The following is a 26,003-nucleotide window of genomic DNA, read 5'->3' on the forward strand; positions in this document are numbered from 1 at the left end:
CTTGACATTCACTGCAAGGAAAAAAGAAAATGCAATAGTGCATTTAGAAAATAATAAGCAATCAACTAACATGGATTTATGAAAGGTACAATGATGTTTGATAGATCAGTTAAGAGTTCTGTTGAAGTTGTAACTTGTAGAATAGGATAAGAACAGGGTGGAGTTTCAAGATGGCGACGTAAACATCTGCCTTTTAGGCGCTCTTCACTTTTCTAACTATAATCACCCTTTAATCTAATCTTTTCGAATTTAATCAAATGAGTTGATATTTTCGATTGACTTTTTTTTCTTTTAAAACTATATTTGATCTAACTTTGCCGAACTTAAAATGGCTACAAGTAAGAAATCGTCTAAGGAGCCTTTATCTGTTGAAACAATTTCTAATCTTCTGGACACTAAACTTGCAGGTTTGGATAACAAGCTGCAAAGTAAAATGGCAAGTTTGGAAAGTAAAATGGCAAGTTTGGAAAACACGTTTACCACGAAAATGTCTGAACTTGAAGGAGCTGTTAAATCGCTTGATACTAAGTTTCAGTCGCAGGCATCGGTTATTCAGCGGCATGAAGATAAGTTGGCGACTCTTGAAAAATTAATTGTTGAAAAAGTACGTACAATTGAAGTGTTGGATAAGAAGGTACAATCGACTCTTAAGACTGTAGATCAGTATAAGTTTAAAATTTCTGATCTCGAAAATCGATCTCGCAGACAGAATTTGCGTATTATCGGGTTTCCCGAAAAAGTTGAGTCCGGTGATTTAACTGAATTTTTCTCTAATTTACTATGGGAAATTTTCGGTGATGAAGGTTTGAAAACTAAACCTATTATCGACCGCGCTCACAGAGTTGCGAGGTTTTCGTCTGTGCCTGATAAACCACGAGCGGTGATTGTTCGCCTTCATTATCCTCGTGAGAAAGAGCTTTTAATTCGATTAGCTCGTAAAAAAGGTATGATTTCCTACAAAAACTTTCAATTTCGAATAGTTGAGGATTATTCTTTTGAAGTAATGAGAGCCAGGATCGCTTTTAAACCCAGTGATGGCAGAGATTCATTCGATCGGACTTAGACAAGCTTTAATGTATCCAGCGAAGCTTAGAATTGTGCTGCCCGACAACAGTCAACGATTTTTCAACACTCTGGAAGAAGCGAAGAAATTTGTTGGAGAATTTCGATCTTCTACTGCAACTTGAACTATGTGTTATGTGGAAGATTTTTCGGAGAGAGGATATCTTTCTATTTTAAGTTTTAACCTATGAAGTTGGGTTATAACTTTTTATTTTTTGATCTATGGGTCCGGTTTTTTTTACTAGCTTCATTGTTTATAGATGTTTTTTTTTTAATTTTGATAATATTCTTTTTTTTCTTTCTGTTTTGGTTATATACGTTTATATTTTGTATTAATGATTTATCTTTTTTTTAAGATGTTTATTTTTCCCGTAAGTTTCTGTTTTTTACAAGCATTTATCTGTTTGCCTGTACTCAGATATGGGACGAATGTTTTGGATTTTTAGTTTTTTTTATATATATGTTGTACTGTTTATTATATCCCTTTCTTTTTAAATGTTATTTTGTCTTTTAACAGATCGCTGAACTCACTTTTGTATTTAGTAATATGGCTTTTTCAAAATGGCGTTTCTTCTTCCCATAAGTCTTTGCTCTTGAAACGTCATCTTGTACTTGAATATGGGATTTTTTTTTTAAAGGTATACTACACTTTTAAATTTTGACGTTTATACCTTTTTTTTATTAATGATTGTTGTATTATATTAGTTTTTTTTTATTATTCTGATTGATATATATATTTTTTTTTGCAACTCTATATTTTAATTTGGGTGATATATAGTTTTCTTCTAATCTTTTTTTTATAGAGCTGCCATCTTGAAATGGGGGTAATATTAGTATTAGATTATGCGCCTGCCGCTTGGCTTTTTTTCGAAGGGTGGGGGGAGGGGGTAGGGATCTTTTTTCACGCTTTTGCTTTTTATTTTTTTGCTTTTAGTTTATGGGCCGACTTTAAATTACTAATATTGTTGAGGTGTCATGTTCTCCGGCTGCTCCTGAATCAATTTTCCTCCTTCCTGAATTGTGGGTTATGTGTCTTTTTAACCTTTTATGATACACACAATTAATATTGGTATGATGGATAGATCTGTTAACTTTATCTCCTGGAATACTAATGGTTTAAATCATCCGATTAAACGCAAAAAAATATTTAAAGTATTCCATAGACTGAATGCTAATATTATCTTTGCACAGGAGACCCATATCAGGAGGGAGGATAATCAACGTTTTTTTAGGTTCTGGAAGGGTCAACAATTTCATTCGAATTGTACCGCCAAAATTAGGGGTGTGTCTATTTTTATAGATCCCTCAATATCGTTTACACATCATGAAATTATCTCTGACCCACAGGGTAGATTTTTGTTGATAACTGGTTTACTTTTCCATCGGAAAGTTGTTCTAGTTAATATTTATGCTCCAAACTTTGATTGCCCTGAATTTTTTAGACGTTTATTTACCTCTCTTCCTAATCTAAATGAATATATGTTGATAATGGGTGGAGATTTTAATTGTTGTTTGAATCCTTTGATGGATAGATCTAAACCTATTCGCACTCTTCCGAATAGATCAGCCCTACTTATTAATTCATTTTTGGTTGACTCGGGAATTACAGAAATATGGCGGTTTTTGAACCCTAAAGATAAAGAATTTTCTTTTTTTTCACATGTATATCATAGTTACTCTAGAATTGACTATTTTCTTATTGATCATCGGTTATTAACGGATGTTATTGATTGTAAATATGATTCTATTACTATTTCGGATCATGCACCTTTGAAGTTATCTATTAAGATTTCGGACTATTCCAATAACACCAGATCTTGGAGACTTAACGCTACTTTGCTTCAAGACCCGGAATTTATTACTTATATAAAACAGCAAATTGACTTGTTCTTTTCTACAAACTGTACTGAAGAAATCGACAGAGGAATACTTTGGGACTCTTTTAAGGCTTTTATTCGTGGTCAAATTATCTCATATTCTGTTGGTAAAAGAAAACAAAGATATTTAGATATTGCTTTATTGGTGGATAAAATTAAGGAAATTGATAAGATTTATTCCTTGACTCCTACCAAAGAACTTTATAAGAAGAGAGTTGAGCTTCAAATGGAACATAGTTTACTATTATCTTCTTCAATTGAAAATCAATTAATTAGGACCAGGGCTCAATTTTATATTCATAGTGACCGTACTGGTAAACTGTTAGCTAATCAATTAAAGGCTATCTCGACTAAGCGACAAATTATTAAAATTCGCAAATCAGACGGTAATTTAACTACTGATCATAAAGAAATTAATAATACCTTTCAAGATTTTTATAAATCTTTATATCATTCAGAATTTGATGGTGACCAGTCCATGATAGATAATTTTTTTAACAATTTGAATATTCCTAAACTGACTGATGAAGATCATAGTCTGCTAGATGCTCCTATTTCTATAGTGGAAATAGGAGAGGCTATTTCATCAATGAACTCAGGGAAAGCTCCTGGTCCTGATGGTTATATAGTAGAATTTTTTAAAACTTTTTCTTCTTTGCTTTCTCCTTGGTTATGTGAAATTTTTAATGATGCGTTTGCTAAGAAGAGATTACCTCAATCTTTTTATGAAGCTAATATTTCTCTAATTCTTAAAAAAGATAAAGATCCTACTTTATGTACATCTTATCGCCCTATATCATTATTAAATGTAGATTCTAAGATTCTTACAAAAATTTTAGCTATTAGATTAGAAAAAGTACTGTCTCAGATTATTTCAGAAGATCAAACTGGTTTTATGAGGAATCGGTATTCCTTTTTTAATGTTAGAAAATTGATTAATATAATTCATACTTCACCACCCACAATCCCAGAATGTGTTATTTCATTAGATGCTGAAAAAGCTTTTGATAGAGTTGAATGGATATATTTATTTAATACATTGAGAAATTTTAATTTTAGTCCTAATTTTATATCATGGATTAAATTAATATATCATAAACCTGTTGCTTCTGTTTTTACGAATAACCACAGATCCTCTTTTTTTCAATTATCTCGTGGTACGAGACAAGGTTGTCCCTTAAGTCCTTTATTATTTAATATTGCATTAGAACCTTTAGCTATTGCTATTCGTGAATCTCCTAATATTTTTGGTATTACCCGTAATGAGAAGTTATATAAATTATCTCTTTATGCTGATGATTTGCTGTTATATATTTCTGACCCTGATAGGTCTATTCCTGCTATTTTATCCTTGTTGGTTCAATTTGGTACTTTTTCTGGTTATAAACTAAATTTAGATAAGAGGGAATTATTTCCTTTAAATGCACAAACTTTATTGACTGATAGGACACCATTTAAAGTTGTTACTGATAACTTCACTTATCTAGGTATAAAAATTACCAAGAAATATAAAGATTTATTTAGAATGAATTTTTTACCTATGCTTCATCAAATTCATCAACTTACTACAAGATGGTCTCCCTTGTTTTTATCATTAATTGGTCGGATTAATGCTGTCAAAATGATGATTTTACCGAAATTTTTATATTTATTTCAAGCCCTACCAGTTTTTATTCCTAAATCTTTTTTTGATAACATTGATTCAAAAATTTCTTCATTTGTGTGGCAAAATAAAAACCCTAGGTTAAGTAAAAAGCAATTACAAAAATCAAAAAAAGATGGTGGTTTAGCTTTACCTAATTTTAGATTTTATTATTGGGCAAATAATATTCGTAATTTATTGTATTGGAAATTAGATTTGGATTCACCACTGTGCCCACAGTGGGTAAATTTGGAATGTAATGAGGTAAAGGGATATTCTCTATTCTCTGTTCTTGGTTCTTGTCTTCCTGCGGATTTAGTTAAATTTAATAAACAAATATTTAATCCTGTTATTAAACATACATTACGAATTTGGTTTCAATTTCGTAAGTTTTTTATTTTGAAAAACTTTGTTCTTGATAGCCCTATCTTATTTAATTTCTTTTTCAAACCCTCCTGGACAGATCAAGCTTTTAACATATGGAAAAGGAAAGGTATAAAATGTTTTCGTGATCTCTTTTTTGAAGATACTTTGATGTCATTTGATCAACTTTCTAATAAATTTGAATTACCTAAATCTAATTTTTTCAGATATTTACAAATTAGAAATTTTTTACATAAAGTTTTACCATCTTTTCCTAATTCAACTTTGATGGACACTACAGATTTGATCTTTATCTTAAATCCTTGTCAGAAGGGATTAGTAGCTTTTATTTATAATATGATTATGAAGATACAACCAGAAATATCAGTTAGAATTAAACAAGAATGGGAAAAAGAACTTCAATACAACATATCAACAGATAAATGGGAAAAAATTTTGCAAATGGTTAATTCTTCTTCTATATGTGCTAAACATGCTTTAATACAATTTAAAATTGTACATAGAGCTCATATGTCTAAAGATAAACTTGCTCGATTCTATTCTCATATTAACCCTCTATGTGACAGATGTCATTTAGCAGTGGCCTCATTGACCCATATGTTTTGGTCATGTCCCACTTTACATAATTATTGGAAGGATATATTTACTACTATTTCCTCAATTTGGAATATAGATTTACAACCTCATTCTATTACTGCAATTTTTGGCATACCAAATGAAGATGGCAATCAGTTTTCCCCCTCAATCAGACGAATGATTGCTTTTGTAACATTAATGGCCAGAAGGTCTATACTACAAAATTGGAAAGAAGTAAATCCTCCTACTACATTTCAATGGCTTTCTCAAACTATTTCTTGTCTGAGTTTGGAAAAAATTAGAAGCACTATTTTTGACTCATCAGTTAAATTTGAAGAAACTTGGAGACCGTTTATTCGACATTTTCATATGAATTAATTTGGCCTTCTCCAGACCTTTCTGCTTATTCATGTTCAGGTATGGAGTTCCGGAGTTCTTTGACACTATCTTATACTTGTAAACTGTTATTATTGCCTATGTTAGTTTAGTTTAGTGTTTTATTTTTTTTTAATATATTTTTTTTTCTCACATATTTTTTAATATTTTTTTTTCTTTTTTAATGGTTATTTGTTTTTTTTTCATATAATCATGTGGACTTGATTAAGGTATTTTCTTTTGTTGATGTTTAGTAGGATATTATTATCTTATTATCAATGTGATTTCAAGTCTATTGTATTTATAATTTACTTATTACTATGTTATTTTTTTTGTGTATATGTGAAAATCAATAAAAAGATTGAAAAAGAAAGAAAGGATAAGAACAAACCTGTTACAGTAGTGTATTTAAACTTTGACAAGAGAAAAATTAATCAACAAAGAATGCATGGTATATTTAAACAATTTGAAGATGGTTAATGAACAGGAGACAGACAGTAGGAATAAAGGGCAGGTTTTTGGCTTTGCAGGTTGTGACTAGAGGGATGCTGCCAGGCTCCAGTTGTTCATTGTCAGTATTAAATAATGTTGAGATCACTAGGACATTGTCCTTTATGAGGAGAGAAACTAAGTCCGTTTTCCCTGGAGTGGAAGTGAAAAAGAGGGGGCATGAATGAGGTGTATAAAATTATGAGAAGCTTCGATACAGTAGCCTATAGCAGCTGTTCCCTGTACCAGATGTTCATGAAACTAAATGATACTGACTTCATATTAGGGGATGAGATATTTAGAATGGTTCATAGAAACACAGAAAACCTACAGCACAATACAGGCCCTTTGGCCCACAATGCTGTGCCAAACATGTACTTATTTTAGAAATTACCTAGGGTTACCCATAGCCCTCTATTCTTCTAAGCTCCACGTACCTATCCAGGAGTCTCTTAAAAGAGCCTATCGTATCCACCTCCACCACCATCGCCGGCAGCACATTCCACGAACTCAATACTCTCTGAGTAAAAAACTTATGCCTGACATCTCCTCTGTACCTACTTCCAAGCACCTTAAAACTGTGCCATTTCAGCCCAGGGAAAAAGCCTCTGACTATCCACACGATCAATGCCTCTCATCATCTTATACACAAGGAGAATATTAGCATTGAATATCTGGAATACACTGCCTGAGAATATGGTGGAAGCAGAGGCACTGACAGCATTTAAGTAGTATCTAGTTGAGCATCAGATTGCCTTGGATTGAAGAGTACAGACGTTCCTGAACATGAAATGCAGATCTAGTCACCTCTTAGGAAGAAAAATGACATGTCGACCTTTACTACAGTAAGACTTGAGCGCAAGAGTAATGACAGCATGCTCCGATATAGTACCTGATTGAGACCATACAGGTCTGCATAACAAAGGACATATGATGGTGGGACTGCAGCAAAGATTGACTAAATTTATTCTTGGGATGGCGGGTGATATATAAAGTGCAATTAAACAGATCGAACCAGGGGTTTCTTGGGGTTTGAAGAATGAGAATGAACTAATTTAAATGAGTAGATATTTCTCTAGGCTTGCAGAAACTAGAGCCAGGGATTACTATATACTCCCAAAATAAGGAGTCAACCATTCAGGCTTCTTCACCAAGAGCAAGCCCTTGGAATCTAGAATCATGAAGGTTACAAGGATAGGCTCAGTCACTGAGTACATTCAGAACAGCCAAAAGATTATTAACTATTAAACCATGTCAGATTATAGATTACATTCATCTTTTGCAACAGACAGGTGTATTTTTGGTAATCTATTTATAATATTCTTGCAATGATTATCAATTAGAGATGTTTTAAATGTTCACTTTAAAGTAACAAACATTTAGCATCACCCAACAGTAAGGAAACTTAATTCTTTCACTTACCACCGACATACTGAGTAGAGTTGATAGCAAGCTCAATAATGGAGTCACTGATTTGGCTATGGGGTCCACCCTGGGACAGTGTGTCATCTGGAGGTCCTGGCAATGAAATATCAAGGAGTGTCGAGACGTTTGGTGGAGAAGTGAACAGTGAGTTAGAGGTTTCACCTGAAGGAGAGGATAGACCATTCTGACGTGTGTGTTTTTCAAGATCCCTCTGTGCAGAAAGAACACATTAATGATTAAAAAGTTAAGTGGCTAACCCAAAGGATATCCAGAGTGTAGGAAGGATCCTGGTCAAAACAACTGAACCTACCTTTCCCAGCAAAATCGATTACATCAAAGCAAGACTGAAGGTGAAGAATATATTTTCTCAGCAGAATAGTGGATAATTTCAAATATTTTGTTCAAATTTGGTTCAAATATTTTAATGTATGAAAATGTTTAATTTGATTAAATAAATACATGCAGCACAACAATATACCAAAATACTGGAACATAAAATGCTTTCCACTTAGAAAATACATTTATGGTAATATTAGATTGCAACAGTGAGGATATCTTTTACAATCAATCTGGTGGAAATTGCATTGTATGAATTAGGAAAACTTCAGTTCAGATCTTTAGTTAATATTAGAATCAGGTTCCAATGACATAACTGATAATAAAAGAACACTGCTTCAAACTAGCAGATGCTCCTAGGTCTGCAGTGCAAAAGAGGTCAACATCAAATATGACAGGAAGGCAGTGGGGTCAAGCTGACCAATTTAATTCTGGAAGTATTTGACATGGTAGCTGATCAAACACAAGATTCTGACAATGCTGGCAATCCAGAGTACACACTGACAAATTGCCAGTGAAGGGTCTCAGCCCAAACGTTGGCTCTTTATTCCTCTCCAAAGATGTTGCCTGACCTGTTGAACACCAGCATTTTGCGTGCGTTGCGCAGTAACTAGATGTACGAGTTTTTTTAAGGAAAATTTGTACTTCTCATTTACATTGTATATCGATAGATTCCCAAGTAACTACTTCAGAAATCCTGTGGGTAGGTTAGCAACGCAGTTTGTAACTGGGTACAACAATGGACATATTTATACTTTACATGCTTTCTATTAGGCCAGCCTTTAAGAAAAAAATCCCTTTTTTTCTACATCAAATACCCGCACTCAATAATACTCCTACAAATGCAATGAAAACTTTTTAGTTATATTGTAGCGGTGTGCTACATGCAGCTCTAAAATTACGACACGGAGTCGGTAACTGCAGTCAAAGGAAAAACTTTATTCGAAATCCTCAGCCTCACTTTTAAGCCTTCCTCAACCTGCCCCCCGTGGCGCAGAGGCTCCAAAGCTCTGTGCTTGCAAACCCCCGTAGGCTATCTCCCTTAGCCGGAAAGCTGGCTAATTGTGAGCCGGTTCGGATGTGCCAGGAAATGGGTCGCCACAATATGAACATTTGCCCTGGCGTACAGAGGATGCATACTGAACAGCATAGGCTTGGTGCGAACAATTAAGCTTTGCTTATCAGCTGCCTATGCAACTATTACCTTAGAAAAAAAATTCAGGTGATTCTTTTGAGGACCATCTATGTTTAAAGAACAACCAGTAATTCAACAGAATAACATCGCACCACACTATAATTCAGTGCACACAATGTGGTCTCCTTTCCAATGGAGAAACCAAAATGAGCTTGAGTGACCAATTTACTTTGCAACTGCATTTAGTGTACAAGGGCAAATTCTCCATCCTGTCACTTCTAAGTCTGCATCTGTAACCAATATACCAGAAATCTTGCACTTTTTTGAGGAGGGCCAATGCAAGTTTGAGGACCACCACCTAAACTTTTGTCTGGGGACGTTGTAACATTTTAGACTCAATATACAATTTAACAACTTTAGGAACTCACTTTCATGAAAAAAAACATGGGACATTGGAAATCTATAAAAAAAACCTCAAAATGCTGTGTACTCAACAGGTCAGGCAGTAGGTGTGGAAAGAGAAAAATATTCAGGTTGAAGACCCTTTGTCACAACAGGGAAAATGAAAATAGAGTCAAAGTCATAGAAATATACAGCTCAAAAACAGGTCCTATGGTCCATCTAGTCCATGCCGCAACCTTTTAATTTGCTAACACCCATCAACCTGAACTGTGACCATAACCCTCCATACCTTTATCATCTATGTACCCATGCAAGCTTTGTTTAAATGTTGAAATCAAGCTAGCATGCACCACTTGTGCTGGCAGCTTGTTGCACACTCTCATGACCCTTTGAGTGAAGAAGTTTCCCTTCATGTTCTACTTAAACTTCTCACCTTTCACCCTTAACACATGACCTTTAGCTGTCGTCCCACCCAATCTCAGTGGAGAAAGAGTGCTTGTATTTACCCTATCTATACCCCTAATTTTGAAAACCTCTATCAAATCTCCTCTTAAACTTCTACGTTCTAAGGAATAAAGTCCTAACCAATTCAATTTTTCCTTATAACTCATGTCCTCCATGACACCATCCTTATAAATGTTCTCTGTACTCCTTCAACTTCATTTACATCTTTCCTGTAGTTAGGGGACCAAAACTGCATACAATACTCCAAATTAGGCCTTACCAATATCTTATATAACTTCAATGCAACATCCCATTTCCTGTACTCAAAACTTTGATTTATGAAGGCCAATGTGCCAAAAGCTTTCTTTATAACCCTATCTACCTGTGATGCCACTTTCAACAAATTATGGATCTGTATTCCTAGATCCCCTTGTTCTGTCACACTCTTCAGTGCCCTGCTGTTAACTACGTAAGACCTATCCTGGTGGACCTACCGAAGTGCAACACTTTGTACTTGTCTGCATTAAATTCCATCTGTCATTTTCAGCCCATTTTTCCAGCTGATCCAGATTCCTCTGCGCGCAACAATATCCTTCCTTCCTATGCACTACACCCTCAATCTTGGCGTCTTCCACAAATGTGCTGATTTAGTTAACCACATTATCATCTGGATCACTGAAATAGGTGACAAACAATAGACCCAGCACCAACCCCTGTGGCACTCCATTTCTCACAGACCTCTAGTCAGGCAGGTAACCATCTACTACCTCTCTCTGGCTGCTCCCACAAAGCCAATATCTAATTCAATTTACTACCTCATCCTGAATGCTGAGCAACTAGAACCTCTTGACCAACCTTTCTTGTGGGACCTTGTCAAATGCCTTGCTAAAGTCCATGTAGACAACATCCACTGCCTTGCATTCATCCAGTTTCCTGGTAACTTCTTCAAAAAAAAACTCTTGATTGGTTGGGAATGACCTACCATGCACGAAGCCATGCTGACCATCTTTAATAAGTCTACGTCGATCCAAATAATTATATATCCAGTCCCTCAGAAAACCTTCCAATAACTTCCCCACTACTGATGTCAGACTCACTGGTTTATGTTTAGAGCCAGTGGAACAACACAAATCAGTTTTAAAGTTGCAGAAAGAATTGAGGAGAAATAGATAGGACAAAGGTAATATGTCTGATAGGGCAAGACCAGGGCTGCCAAAATGAAAAACTATTGATGAAGCATTTCGGTTGATGGGTTTATGAGAGAAATTAGAGAGGAGAAAAAAAGCAGAAAGCATGTAAACTTATATTGCTGAAGTTAATATTAAGTTTGGAAGGCTGCAATGCTAATATTAGTACAAGTTTGAGGAACTACACTTCATTGTCTATTTAGGCATGTTATAATATTCTACAGTCCATATTGTATTAAACAATTCTAGATAACTTTTTCTGTTTTATATCAGAATGCACTAATTTTGTTATTGGTAATGCCAACTTAGCTTTTATTTTCTTCACTGGCAGAGCCTGACCTATGGATATTTTCTACAGCTCTACATTTCAGTTTGACACTTACCCCTGCCAAAGTTTCTGGTGTACTTCCATTCTGATGGACGGAGGATAAATCCTGTTCTGAGGTCACCATGGAAACATCTTCATTTGACAAAGAGGCCAAATCTTGTGAACCTTCAGCATCAAGGGCTGGGACCGGACTGCCTGGAATTATGCCCGCTGACTTTGCAGCCATGTCAATCGCACCTGACAGAGGAGAAATTCTATAATAACAATACACTTTTACTGAAGCAAAGAACCAATTGATTGGTTGAGTAAGGGCAAGATATGTTCAAAAATGTTATAGTTGATCAAGGCATATAATATAACCATACACACTGAAGTCTGATGTAGCAGTATTTCAGTGGAATAAAGGAATTTACAGTGGTATGAGAGGAGTTGGCAAAAGTAAATTGGAAGGAGATGCAGACAGGGGTGACAGCAGAGCAGCAACCGCATGAGTTTTTAGGAAAAATGAGGAAGGTGCAGGATAGATGTATTTCAAAAACAAAGTAACACTCAAATGGCAAAATAGTACAACCATGGCTAACAAGGGAAGTCAAAGCTAATGTAAAAGCGAAAGAGAGGGCATACAACAAAGCAAAAATTAGTGGGAAGACAATGGTTTGGGAAGCTTTTAAAAGCCTACAAAGAGCAACTAAAAAAGGAGGGAAAATATAAAATATGAAAGCAAGCTAGCAAACAGTATCAAATTGGATAGTAAAAACTTTTTCAAGCATGTAAAAAAAAAATGAAAGGGAGATGAGAGTGGATATAGGACCACTAGAAAATGAGGCAATAGAAATAATAACAGGGCCAAGGAGATGGCAGATGAACTAAATGAGTATTTTGCATCAGTCTTCAGTGTGGAAGGCACGAGCAGTGTGCCAGATGTTGTAGTGTGTGAAGGTAGAGAAGTAGGTGCAGTTACTATTGCAAAGGAGAAGGTGCTCAAAAATTAGTAAGACTTAAAGGGACACAAGTCACCCAGACTAGATGAACTGCTCTCTAGGGTTCTGAAAGAGGTAGCAGTAGAGATTGTGAAGGTATTAGTAATGATGTTTCAGAAGTCTTTGGACTCTGTGATGGTGCCAGAGAACAAGAAAATTGCAAATGTCACTCCACTCTTTAAGAAAGGAGAAAGGCAGCAAAAAGTAAATTATAGTCCATTTGACCTGACCACAGCGGTTGCAAAGGTGTTGAAGTCAATTATTAAGGATGAAGTTATGAAGTACTAGGAGACACAAGACAAGATAGGACTAAGTTAGCATGGTTTCCTCAAGGGAAAATCTTGCCTGATGAACCTGTTGGAACTCATTGAGGAGATTACATGTAGGATAGATAAAGGGGATGCAGTGGATCTTGTACATTTGGATTTTCAGAAGGCCTTTGTCAAGGTGACACACGAGGCAGATTACCAAGTTAAGAAACCACGGTATTACAGAAAAGTAACTGGCATGGTTACAGCACTGGCTGACTTGTAGGTGGCAGCGAGTGGGAAGAAAAGAATTATTTTCTGGTTGACTGCCAGTGAGTAATGGCACTCTGTAGAGGTCTGTATTAGGACAGTTTCTTTTTATGCAGTATATCAATGATTTAGATGATGAAATAGGTGGCTTTGTTGCCAAGTTCGCAGATGATATGAAGGGAGGGGCAGGTAGTGTTGAGGAAACAGGCAGGCAATACAGATTAGGAAAATGGGCAAGAGAGTGGCAAATGAAATACAATATTGGAAAATGCATGATCACGGACATTGGCAGTAGAAATAAATATGCAGACTATTTTCTGAAAGGGGAGAAAATCCAAAAATCTGAGATGCAAAGGGAGTTTGGAGTCCTTGTGCAGAACAACCTAGAGGTTAACTTGCAGGTAGAGTTGGTGGTGATAAAGGTAAATGCAATGTTAGCATTCATTTCAAGAGGTCTAGACTACAAGAGTAGGGATATGATGCTGAGGCTTTATAAGGCACTGGTGAGGCCTCTCCTTGAGTACTGTGAAGAGTTTTGGGCTCCTCATCTAAGAAAAGATGTGCTGGCATTGGAGGGGGTTCAGAGGTGGTTTACAAGGTTGATTCCTAGATCAAAAGGGTTATCATACAAGGAACATTTGATCGCTCTAGATTTGTACTCACTGAAATTTAGAAGGATGAGGGGGTATCTCATTTAAATCTTTCGAATGTTCAAAAGGCTAGACAGAGTAGATGTGGAAGGGATGTTTCCTGTGGTGGGCGAATCTAGGACAAGCAGGCACAGCCTCAGGATAGTGGGGCATCCATTTAAAACAGATTTGGAGAAATATCTTTAGCCAAAGGGTGGCGAATTTGTGAAAATTACCACAGGCAGTTGTGGAAGCAAGGTCATTGGGTGTATTTAAGGCAAAGCTTGATAGGTTCTTGACTGGACGTGACATCAAAGGTTACAGGGAGAAGGCTGGGGGGTGGCACTGAAGAGGGGGAAAAGAAAGGATCAGCCATGATTGAATAGCAGAGCAGACTTGACAGGCCAAATGGCTTAATTCTGCTCCAATGTCTTATGGTTTAAAACAATGTAACAAAAATACTGTCTTTCATTACCATTAACCTTTCTTCAAACCTAAAGCACTTGCAAATTATGCTCTGTAAATCATATGTAGATAAATATAACTGAGCTAAAATCATTCCCAATGTCAAAGATTCAAAGTCATCTGCATTTTGCCATTTAAACATCAGTTAAGTCTAGGATATTCAAAGAATGCATTTAATGTTAAAGCCTCCAACTGACTAGAGCATCAAACCTGCCTGCAGCTCAACCTTTCTGAGAATCATGGGAAATTAGCTCTCAGATCTTCAGTCATAACAGACCTCTACCAAGATCCAAGTCACTATTGCCTTCTCTATGAATTGCACAGCTGTGCATATAAGGAGACAAAAAGGTGTTACTTTGAAATCACCCTAAGATGACACTCTGTTCATTAACAAATGGTACACAAAGGAAAAAAATAAGTCACGAGAATTAAATACACATGAAATGTAACATCAATGTTTTTGTTTCAAATATTGATTTTGCAACCATTGCAACTTACTAGACAGTTGGCTAGTGGATGCCGGAACGGCTTTTGGAATAATAGGCCGAGCCAAGGTTGGTTTGGAAAGCGATGACTGAAGAGGACGGAATAAACCTGTGCCTAAAATATACAAGAACTTGATTCACAATGCAAGTCAAAGAGGTAAGTGATTAAGATCTTAAATTACTAATAAAAGAACAACACTTATCACATCACATGGTTTAAGCTGGATTCAGCACAATAACCACTGTCTTCAGAGTATAACTTCTAGAGTTTGTACTAAGTGTTATTCAATCTAAGACAACAATTAGTCCCAGTGATCAAAATCAATGGAAAGGTACAAATTTGAGCTTGTAGCTCTGGCAATGGGTTAACTTCTTCCAGTATTTCATTTCATTTGATACTTAATATCAGACACAGTCTAGCAGTATAAAGAGATCATTTCATCAAAGTACGTAGCTAAATGCATGTACAACTTTGCGCAGGTTTTGGTATTTTTCTTCAATAATGTTGGAATTTAATATAATGCAAACATTGTTCAGAAATCAAAATAATTCAGCAAATCATTAATTTGCATTTTAGGGACTTTGGAAGAGGAAATGTGTTAAGTGATACACTTTGGAATATCAAACTTGAAGGCAGAGTACAAGATTACTGGCAGGATTCTTGGCAGTGTGAAGGAACAGTGGGATCTTTGAGTCCAAGCTGTACAAGTTGGTGCTGGACTTCATTAGTTAGGGGATTGTGTTCAAGAGCTTCAAGGTTGATATGTTCTTGATAAGTCAGGGCATGAAAGGTTATGGAATGAGGCTGGTCAGCCATAATGGAATGACGGAGCAGACTCAAAGGCCTAATTCTGCTCCCTTGTCTTATAGCAATGCTGCAGTTCTACAAAACTCTGGTTAGACCACACAGAGTATTGTTCTCATTTCTTGTCACCTCATAATAGAAGAATGTGGAAGTTTTAGAGAGGATGCCCAGGAGATTTACTAGGATGCTATTTGGATTGTTGATCAAACTTGGGCTTTTCTTCTTGGAGTTAGAGAGTGAGTGGCAACTTGCTATAAGTGTATAAGATTACGAGAGGTCTTTTTTTCAGGATGGCTGGAAATAAGACTAGTGGGTGCCTGGAACTTACTGCTGGGATGGCAGTAGCATATGATACAAAGAGATATTTAAAAGACTCTTTAGATAGGCAGATGGATGCAAGAAAATGGAGGGTTATGGACTGTGAAGAGGTAAAGTATTAGATTGATCATGGAGTAGGTTTATACGGTCCACATAATATTGTGGGCTTAAAGGCCTGTACTATTCTATGTAGACCAAATTCAGATTTGGTTGTGGTAAATGGTATGGCGAGAAAACATTTTACTTTCTGGATTGTTAATAATGGACACCTGAGCAAAGAACAGAGAACTCTAAATACCCATGCAATTATATACCCAAAATTATTCTGAAGAATTTCTTTGATATAGCTTATTAATTACAACTATCTCAAACAGATCAGCTCTCATTTAATTAACCTGTGGAAAGCCTGAACAGTCATCTTATTCTGATCAACAATTTAAGTGATTGCAGATACCTGCAGCAGAATTGGACAAGATGGAAAAGGAACAAACATGCTGAGAGGAATTTCCAGCTGGTCGTGGCAACAGCGTTCTCTGAAAAAGAAATTCGCAAACAAGACATATTTAAATCAACAAAAATCCAAAATCTTGTTTAAATAATGCACGTTGATTAATATCTGTGGATAAGTCTATGGATTTATTGAGCACGCCTACAAGAAAATTAATCTCAGGGCTGCATATGGTGACATATCTACTCTGATAATAAACTTACTTTGGACCAAGATCACATTATGCTTTTCACTTAGGATTTAGACACAAAAAACGTTATTCCCATCTACTTTAGTAAAGTTGGTTGACAAACTCTTATTTTTCAAATTCTAGGTAAACATCAAGTTTATCATGTTTTGAGATGACATTTAATATGTTTGTTGATTATTTTCCAAATGCAACAAAATAAACATATGAATTAACCTTATGCAATTATTTACATGGCATTTTCAATTTGGTACTGAATTTTTCTCTATGTTATCTGCCTGACCTGAAATTTTTCAGTATTTATTTTTATTTCAAGAAAATATTGGAGAGTAAACAGTACTTCCTTCCTTTCACCATTTTCTCTTTACTTAAGCTCCACAGAGGCGTTCTCTGTGATCACAAGCACATTTTAAACTATTTTCAAGCCACCATCCAGCTGATAGCTAAGAAGCTCAAAATTCTGCCTCTGTTTCCATCTCCTCACCATAAAACATTGTAAAAGAAGAACTCTCTAAATTAATATTCCATTTCTTTTTGGTGTTCATCTAAAAGAATTCCCTGCACAAAGCTATTAATAGTGACTTAAGAATAGAAAAAAAGGTCTTTTTTCCTTTTTATCTCAGCCTCAACAGATTTTTAATTCAGAACAGAAGGGAGTTGAAGATATACAGCTTGTCATTCAGAAACATACAAAAATACAATTATCAGCAGCTATTCTATAAGGCTAATATTTCTCAAGAAGCAATGAAATTAACACCAGTTAATCTGTCAATCTGCTAGTACTGTTGAAGGATGGAAACTGGTCAGGACATTAGTAGATTGCAAAGCTCCCCACAATTAATGAAGTAGATTCTTATGTGTCCATCTGAAACAGTGAAGGTGAACTTTTCCTTTCGTCTGTTAGTACTGCTAACAAAGTAATATTCCTTCAGCACTGTAAGGTCAAACTTTTAAACAACTTTCAACTAGAAGACAGCTACCATCTATGTCAAGGCAACATAAATTATACAAAGTGACCCATGTTCATACCTATTAGTCAAGGCTACTTATATTATAGCAAGGATTACAAGTATGTGCTTGGATTTACTGACTGAATAAATAAATAAAGTAATATCAATCCATTTTAATACTCTGTCCACTTTAATTTGCAAAATAAAATTAGGCAAAATATTCTTGATAATAACAATCTAATATTCAGGTTAATGGCGAAGCATTGTAACCAATTTAGTGATGGAAAGAATACTGTTCAGATCTCAACACATTTATTTTCTACCTGAACCACCAGTGGCTTGCGTGAACGATTATTTCTTAATTTCCTTGGTTTGGGTAGGAAGATGTCTGGTTGCCTCTGCAATAACAACAGGCATGAGATCAACATAGAACAGATTCCCAGGCACACGTTTAACATCATAATCACTGATGAGCTATTGTCCATAATTGTTTCTGTAAGACTTTTTATATAATAGACAAATCCAAGACAGGATAACATTTACTTAAACTCAAAAGTTGTGTTACAGTCTTGAGAGATGGATACAATGTAGACAGTTAAGTTTCACATATATAATTGCTTTCAAGAATCCAGGACTTGACAAAGCATTTTATAGTTAATTAATTACATTACAAAATAAATCACTATGAGAATGACAGTAATAAACACTTTTTAAAAAATTCATAAACACAGGATAGCACCCTCAAGCAGAATGCAATAACTGATTATTGAACCTCCCCAGCTTAACAAAGGTCCAGTTTATGACCTCCATACATACAAATGAGCATTTGGGAGACCAGCAGGATAGATTTGCCAGTTGCTGTGGGGCTGCAGATTGTTCTTGGCACTAGCTGGGATGTTATCTCATTAAACACAAGAAAAATACAGAGTTAACATGCTGATGATCATTTTGTGAATCTTATCTGAGGACATCACATCTAGGCTAGCAGTAGGGTCCTTCTAACAGTTGTCAACAGCATTTAAAACTTCATCTACAGTAAAATCTTCTAAGGGAATATTATTAGCTTAAGATAAGCTCAAGCTAAACTTATTAATATTATTTTCATTATCAAGAATGACAAAATAAGATTTTTAGACCGTCTATTCCTATAGGCGAACCATACCCTCACAGGTATCTTCTGTCACATTCAGGGCCACGTTTTCAACCCAGATTGTTAAGAGTTACGAACAGTTCTCAGGAAAGGGACCCTGTTATAACCAGAGCTAGGACCTGTAGTTAATTTGGCAGTGCTGGCTGAGTCATTCACGTAAAGTCCACTAGCATATTTGTAGCTTATTCTCAACTGCAGCAAACAGGAATTTATATTTAAAAAAAACCTTGTTACTTTAAAAAGCTAGACTATTTAATTCCAATATTATATTAAACTACTGAATACACAAATTAATCGAATTATTACAATAGTTGTCTTGCTATCACTGTACTTCAATTATCTTCCCGATTGGGGAGCTAAATGAAAATTCAAATACTTACCATTTATTATTTGTAAAATATTCAACACAATATGCATAATTTGGATTCAGCAAGGCAGAACTACAAAAAAAAACTGTTCAGCAACGTTGTGACTATTTGACACAGTGCCATAATCTATTCATTATATTCCCAGCCTTCAACAATCTCCCACTATTATCAATCTTGTCTTTTCCAAGAGGTCAGTCACATATTAACTTACACTGTAAGTATCCAGCTGCTGTCTGAACATCAGCTCAGTCTCTTTGCTGGGTGAGAAGATTTTATTATGCCTGCTGTTGGGAGGCAAAGTTGTAGGAACTGCAAAAATACCGCTGTCTGCATCACTGCTTGAACTTCCCGAGCTACCAGATGAATACGGCACTACCAAAGTTTTCTGCACATTCCGCATTCCTAAACAAAAACAAAGATTTTCCACATAAAGCAACTTTAAATCTTATTTGCAACCCAACTTTTTTCAATTAGATGTCAATCAATTCGCAGTTTTGTCTCCATCAGTTAGTGAATATTATTATTCCATGCTTCATTATTAGTTAATGTTATTATGTTTATTATTATTATTATTGCTAAGTGTGTTTTCCAAGAGGTCAGTCACATATTAACTTACACTGTAAGTATCCAGCTGCTGTATTGCTGTATTGAAATTTCCCACTTGGGATCAATAAAGTACTAATTATTATTATTATTCATACATGCATTTTATAACTGCTAAATTACTTAATATACATGAGTACTCTGTCTACATTGAGAGTTTGTAGAGTTTTATGGTCAAAGAAAAGACAGGGTCACTAATTATGCCAAGGCCTTATAAATAAAATTACACTGCACATTCCCACACAAGTTGCTTGCACTTTAAGATTAAACACGCCTATTTTTTTCATATATTCAGTCATCTAAGTATGACAATACCACTGATGAATCATTCAGTTCTTTCGCTGTTGATTGTGTGGCATTTGATAGATGGTATCGACTGCACCAGACTGGTTCATTTTTATAAACAGGACAAAGCAGAGCCGTTTTTGCATAAAGGTCAATATTGTTTACGCACAAGAGTGATGGTCTTTAGCATTAAGTTCAAGATAACACCATCTTTTGTGATGTATGAATTTAGTCATTTCAGTTTGAGTGATTTGAATTAGCTTCTGTACAAATTCTGATACCCTGACTTTTGTTAGCTTATTAAGTAGTACAGTAGTAGTGCAGAGTCATTCATCCCATTCTTATAGGTACAGTCACTTCTGTCAGGAATTTGATGAAACAAGTTCAAAGTAAAGCAAATTTATTATCAAAATACACACATGTCACCGTATACAACCCTAAGATTTGTTTCCCTTGCTGGCATACTCAGTAAATCCAAGAAACATAACAGGATCAATGAAATACCGCACCCTACAGGATGGACAAACAACCGAAGTGCAAAAGACAACAAATGTGTAAAATGAAAAAACAACAATGATAAATACACAAAAAACAATTCAGTGAGGGTGCAAGTGAAGTTACCCTCACAGGTTCAAGGGTAGCGATTGTTCCTCAATGGGGTGGGGTGGGTCCTGAGGCTCCTGTAGCTTCTTCCTGATAGCAACAAGAAGAAGAAAGCATGGCCTGGGTGGTAGGGGAACTTGATGATGGATGCAGCTTTCCTGTGACAGAGCTCCATGTAGATGTGCTCAATAGTGGGGAAGGCTTTACTTATGATGTACTAGGCTCTAACAACTACTTTTTACAGGATTTTCCATTCAAGGACATTGGTGTTTCCAGACAAGGATGTGATGCAGCCAGTCAAAATACTCTCCACCACACACCTACAGAAGTTTGTCAAAGTCTGTCATGCCGAATCTTCACAAGCTCCTAAGAAAATAGAGGCACTACCATTCTTTCATCATCTCACTTTGTGCTGGGCTCAGGATAGATCCTCTGAACTCATAACACCAAGGAATATAAAGCTATTGACCCTTTCCACCTCTGATCCCTGATTAGGACTAGCTCATGAACCTCTGGTCTCCTCCTCCAGAAGTCAATAATCAGTTCCTTGGTCTTGTTGACAGTAAGGAGAGGTTGCTGCTGTGGCACCACTTAATTAGACTTTTAATCTCGCTCTTACTTATGCTGATTTATCACTACCTTTGATTTGTCCCACAACAGTGGTGTGGTGAATAAATTTAAATATGGCATTAGAGTTGTGCATAGCTTCACAGTCATAAGTGTAAAGTGAGTAGAGAGGGGGCTAAGCACACAGCCCTGTGGTGAACCTGTGCTGATGGAGATTGTGGAAGAGATCTTGTCGCCAATCGAACTTGGGTCTGCAAGTGAGGAAGAGCAAGGATCGAATTGCACAAGGAGGTATTGAAGCCAAGGTCTTAAAGCTTATTGATTAGTTCTAAAGGGACAATAGTACTGAAAGCTAAGCTGTAATCGATAAAGAGCACCCTGATTAATGCGTCTTTGCTGTCCAGATGCTCCAAGACTGAGTGAAGAGCCAATGAAATGAAATCTGCAATGGACCTATTGTACCTGTAAGGAAATTGAAGCGGATCCAAGTGACTTCTCAGGCAGGGGCTGATTCCCTGTGATGAAGTGCTTTGAAAGTGCTACTGGATAATGTCATTGAGGCAGGTTACCACGTTCTTCTTAGGCACCAGTATAATTAAAGCCAGTTTGAAGCAGGTGGGTACCTCAGACTGCAGAAGCAGGAGGTTAAAGATATCAGTGAGCACTCCAGCCATTTAATCAGCACAGGTGCTTAATACTCAGATAGGTAGAAAACAGCCAACATAATCCAAAGTGAATGCACTTTTCAAATTTATCGTTGCTTCATACAACTATTTTCTGAGAATGAATAGGTGACATTTCATGTTGTTGCAGCCATTAGTTTACAACACTCACTTCTAAATTTTGAACTTTGCTGAGATGCTTAATAATCCTCCAAGGAAAGTTGTTCAGTAGTGTAGACCAAAATCCTTAGTATTATTCCTCTCCAATATATAGTTCAGTTTATACCACTGCATATAGCAATTGCTACTTCTCTCCATTGTCATTGAATTCAATTGTAAAGACAGCGCTTATAACACAATTTTAAAGTTATGTAGAATATAAGACCTGAGACAAGCTAATAGATATCTTCTCATTATATTTAATTATCACTTTAATTTCCATTGGATATTTTACTTGGTCAGAATTCTTACAGGTCCCAACAAAGTGTACATTTAATTTAAGGACCCTTGGTCAGCAGGTTGCAATTGGTTTGAGAAGTCGAGTTATAAAAAGAGCTCAGTTGCATTCAGGACTTTACGACTTAACGATATACAATCTATTAAGCATTCAGCAGAGTCAATTAAAAATAAGTGAAGTGCAAGCAGAGTGGCTATTGTGTAAGAAGAGAGTGCTAGAGTGGTCAGGCTTGGGCTCAACAGGCTTCAGTGAGAAAAAGTTTGGGGAAGAAGCACAGGTGGAGGTTCTAAGTAGGTTTCTAGGAGTTCTTTTCTGTTAGTACATAGCTAGTGTGCTGAGAATGGATCCAGAATTAGTGGTATGTTCCTTGTGTGAGATGTGTGAACTTTGGGAGGCCTCCAGTCTCCATGATAATTATACCTGCATGAATGCACCAAGTTGCAGCTCCTTAGAGATCATGTTAAGGAACTGGAGCTGCAGCTCGATGACCTTCAGCTCATACGGGAAAATTAGGAAGTAATAGATATGAACAACAGGGAGGAGGCCACCCCTAAACTGCAGGGGGCAGGTACCTGGGTGATTGTCAGGACAGGGAAAGGAAACAGGCAACTAGTGCAATGTAACTCAGTGTTTTTGATACCACTGGGGTGGGAGGGAGAAAGAGAACCTACCGGGGGAAGCTGCAGCAACCTCACCTCTGACACTGAGTCAGTCTCTGGCTCGAAAGGAAGGGGCTGGTAAAGGGAAGTGTAGTAGTGATATGAAATTCCATAATTAGAGGTGCAGACAGCAAATTCTATGAAGGTGAAAGAGACACCTAGCTGGTAGGTTCCCTTCCAGATATCACGGTCAGGGATGTCTCAAAATGAGTCCACAGCATTCTGAAGGGAGAGTTAACACCTGGAAGTCATGGTACATATTGGTACTAACTACATAGGTAGGAAAAGGGAGGCAGTCTTACAGAGATAATATAGGGAGTTAGGTATAAAGCTGAAACGCAGGACTTCTGGAATAATAATTTCTAGAATTAGAAATGCATAAATGCAGGTGTCAGAGGACAGGAGTAAGTGTTGTGGCTACTACTAAGGAGAAGGTGCATATGAATAAGTCTGAATGTAGATTAAGTAACCTGGACCAGCTGGACTACACTCCAGGGTTCTGAAAGGGGTAGCTGAAGGAGGCATTAGTAATGATCTTTCAAGAATCAAGAAGCTGAAACGATTCCGGAGGACTGGAAAATTGCAAATGTTACTCCACTGTTTAAAAAGGGAGGGAGGCAGAAGAAGGGAAATCATAAGCCAGTTTGTCTGACTTCAGTGGTTGGAAAGATGCTGCAGCCCATTATTAAAGATTGGGTTTCAGGATACTTGGAGGCATATGGCAAAATAGGGCAGTGAGCATGGTTTCCTTTAGAGGAAATTTTACCAACAAATCTGTTGAACCTCTAAGAAAATAACAGGCAGGATAGACCTACGAGAGTCAGTGGATGCTGCATATTTAGATTTTTAGAAGGCCTTTGACAAGGTGCCATACACAAGATTGTTTAACAAGACGAGCCCATGGTGTTACAATAAAGCACTACAATGGATAGAAGATTGGCTGGAAGCAGAGTCAGAATTAATGGGGCCTTTCCTGGTTGGCTGCTGGTGACTTGTGGTGTGCTGCAGGGTTTGGTGTGGGGACTGTTTCTTTTCATGTTATACATCAATGATTTGGATGATTTTGTAGCCAAGTTTGTGGACAATATGAAGATAGGTGGAGGGGCGGGTGGTCTTGAGGATGCAGGGTATCTGCAGAAGATTTAAGAAAGATTGGGAGAATGGGCAAAGAAGTGGCAGGTGGAATATAGTGTAGGGAAGTGTATAGTCATGTATTTTGGTAGATGGAATAAAGGTGTGGACTATTTTCTAAATGGGGAGAAAACAAAAACCAGAACTGTAAAAGGTCTTCCCTAAAGGTTAACTTGCAAGTTGAGTCAGAGAGAAGGAAGGCAAATGCAATATTCGCATTAATTTCAAGAAGAATGGAATATAAAAGCAAAGATGTAATGCTGAGGCTTCATAAGGCATTGGCCTCGTTGCACTTGGGAGTAGAGTGAGCAGCTTTGGGCTCCTTATCGAAGAAAAGATGAGCTGGCAATGGAGAGGGTCGAGAGGTTCATGAGAATAATCCCAGAAATAAAAGGGTTAATATATGAGGAATGTAGGAATGTTTCATGACTCTGGGCCTGTACTCGCTGGAGATTGATTAGAAGAATTGGGGGTGGTGGGGGAGGAATCTCATTAAAACCTATCAAATATGGAAAGATAGAATCAATGTGGAGAGGATGTTTCTATTAGGGGGTGAGGGGAGTCTGGGACATCCATTTAGAACAGAGAAGAAGAAACATTTCTTTAGCCAGAAGGTGGTGATGGAATTCACTGCTAAGGACGGCTGTGGAGGCAAAGTTGTTGGTTTATCTAAGATGGAAGATGACTGGTTCTTGATTTATCATAGTGTCAAAGACCATGGGCAGAAGGCAGGAGAATGGGGTTGAGAGGGCTAATAAATCAGCCATGATGGAATGGCATAAAAGACTCAATGGGCCAAATGGCCTAATTCTGCTCCTATGTCTTACAGTCAGAATTATTTAAAAGCAAATTAAGGATTAGTTCAACCAGTGGAAAAAAGTAGCAGATTATGTATTGGACTGAAAATAATAACCATTTTTAATGAGGAACTTTCAGCATTTTTTATTCATTGTTGTACAGCCAAGCAACTCCAATTTTGGTTATGTAATGAATTGATTATCTTAAAGTACTATTGAAAAGAAATTAACCATAGTATTATGGTTAACCATATTAATCAAAGTACTACACGCAGTGTTGCGGGTAGTAGAGCTCCAACAACCAATGTTCACACCTAATCTCCGGAGGTATCTAACACTCCGTTTCACTGTCCTTTGGACATTTCACTAACCTGATGTATTTGTGGGAGTAACCATTTTGCTAGTTCGAATCGCTGGAGTATTTCGGATACAACCAGGACTACGTGCAAGAGTAATCACTTTCCCTGGTGGGGAATTCATCTGATCTTCATGGTTTGACTTCATTGGAGATGCTGCCACAGTGCTAGAATCGAGACTCTAAACATTACAAAGAAATACAAGAAAGCAGAAATGTAAATTCCAAAGGTCCTTAAATCTCCAAGTCCACTGATTCACATTTATCAAATTACTACTAGATTAATTTTCCAAATCTGAATGATTTTGCTGAACATTTTTGCTTCTCTTCCATTCCATCACCGAGTTTTATGTACAGCCCGTAAATAAACTGTTCTTAATATAATCATTTTTTTAAAAATATAATTGGTATGCCAACAAACAATTTAAATTATTTTCAAACTTTAAAGCTTCCTGTTTGTAATCGACATCAACAATCTCGATGATATGGTCGCTAAATAGATCAGCAAATTTGCGTCTGATAACAGGACTGGGGATGCAATTAACAGTGAGGAAAGCTATCATGGCTTGGACCAGCTGAAAAAAAAACAGGCTGAAAAATGGCAGATGGATTTTAATGCAGACAAGTGTGAGATGTTACACTTCACTTGGAACAACCAGGGAAGGTCTAACAGAGTGAACGGAAGGGCACTGAGGAGTATGATAGAAGGAAGAGATATGCGAATACAGGTCAATAATTCATTGAAAGTGGCATCACTGGTAGTTAGGATAGTAAAGATGGCATATTGGCCTTCATAAATCAAAGTACTGGGTACAGGAGATGGATGTTATGCTGAAGTTATATAAGATGTTGGTGAGGC

General features: G+C 36.6%; 1 protein-coding gene across 3 annotated transcripts in view; it reads right to left on the reverse strand.

The window, feature by feature from the left end:
- Window positions 1–26,003, reverse strand: part of cramp1 (cramped chromatin regulator homolog 1) — a 90,648-nt gene that overhangs the window by 17,749 nt on the left and 46,896 nt on the right. For all 3 annotated transcript variants that reach the window (XM_059979230.1, XM_059979232.1, XM_059979229.1), the window contains exons 11-17: window positions 25,161–25,326; window positions 19,237–19,427; window positions 17,831–17,905; window positions 16,317–16,395; window positions 14,753–14,854; window positions 11,718–11,899; window positions 7,828–8,041 (exon numbers count right to left, since the gene is read on the reverse strand). In XM_059979230.1, the coding sequence (XP_059835213.1) occupies window positions 7,828–8,041; window positions 11,718–11,899; window positions 14,753–14,854; window positions 16,317–16,395; window positions 17,831–17,905; window positions 19,237–19,427; window positions 25,161–25,326 (1,009 nt within the window). The remainder of the gene's footprint in view (window positions 1–7,827; window positions 8,042–11,717; window positions 11,900–14,752; window positions 14,855–16,316; window positions 16,396–17,830; window positions 17,906–19,236; window positions 19,428–25,160; window positions 25,327–26,003) is intronic.

This window comes from Hypanus sabinus, chromosome 9, assembly GCF_030144855.1.
Source record: "Hypanus sabinus isolate sHypSab1 chromosome 9, sHypSab1.hap1, whole genome shotgun sequence".
Lineage (NCBI taxonomy): Eukaryota > Metazoa > Chordata > Chondrichthyes > Myliobatiformes > Dasyatidae > Hypanus > Hypanus sabinus.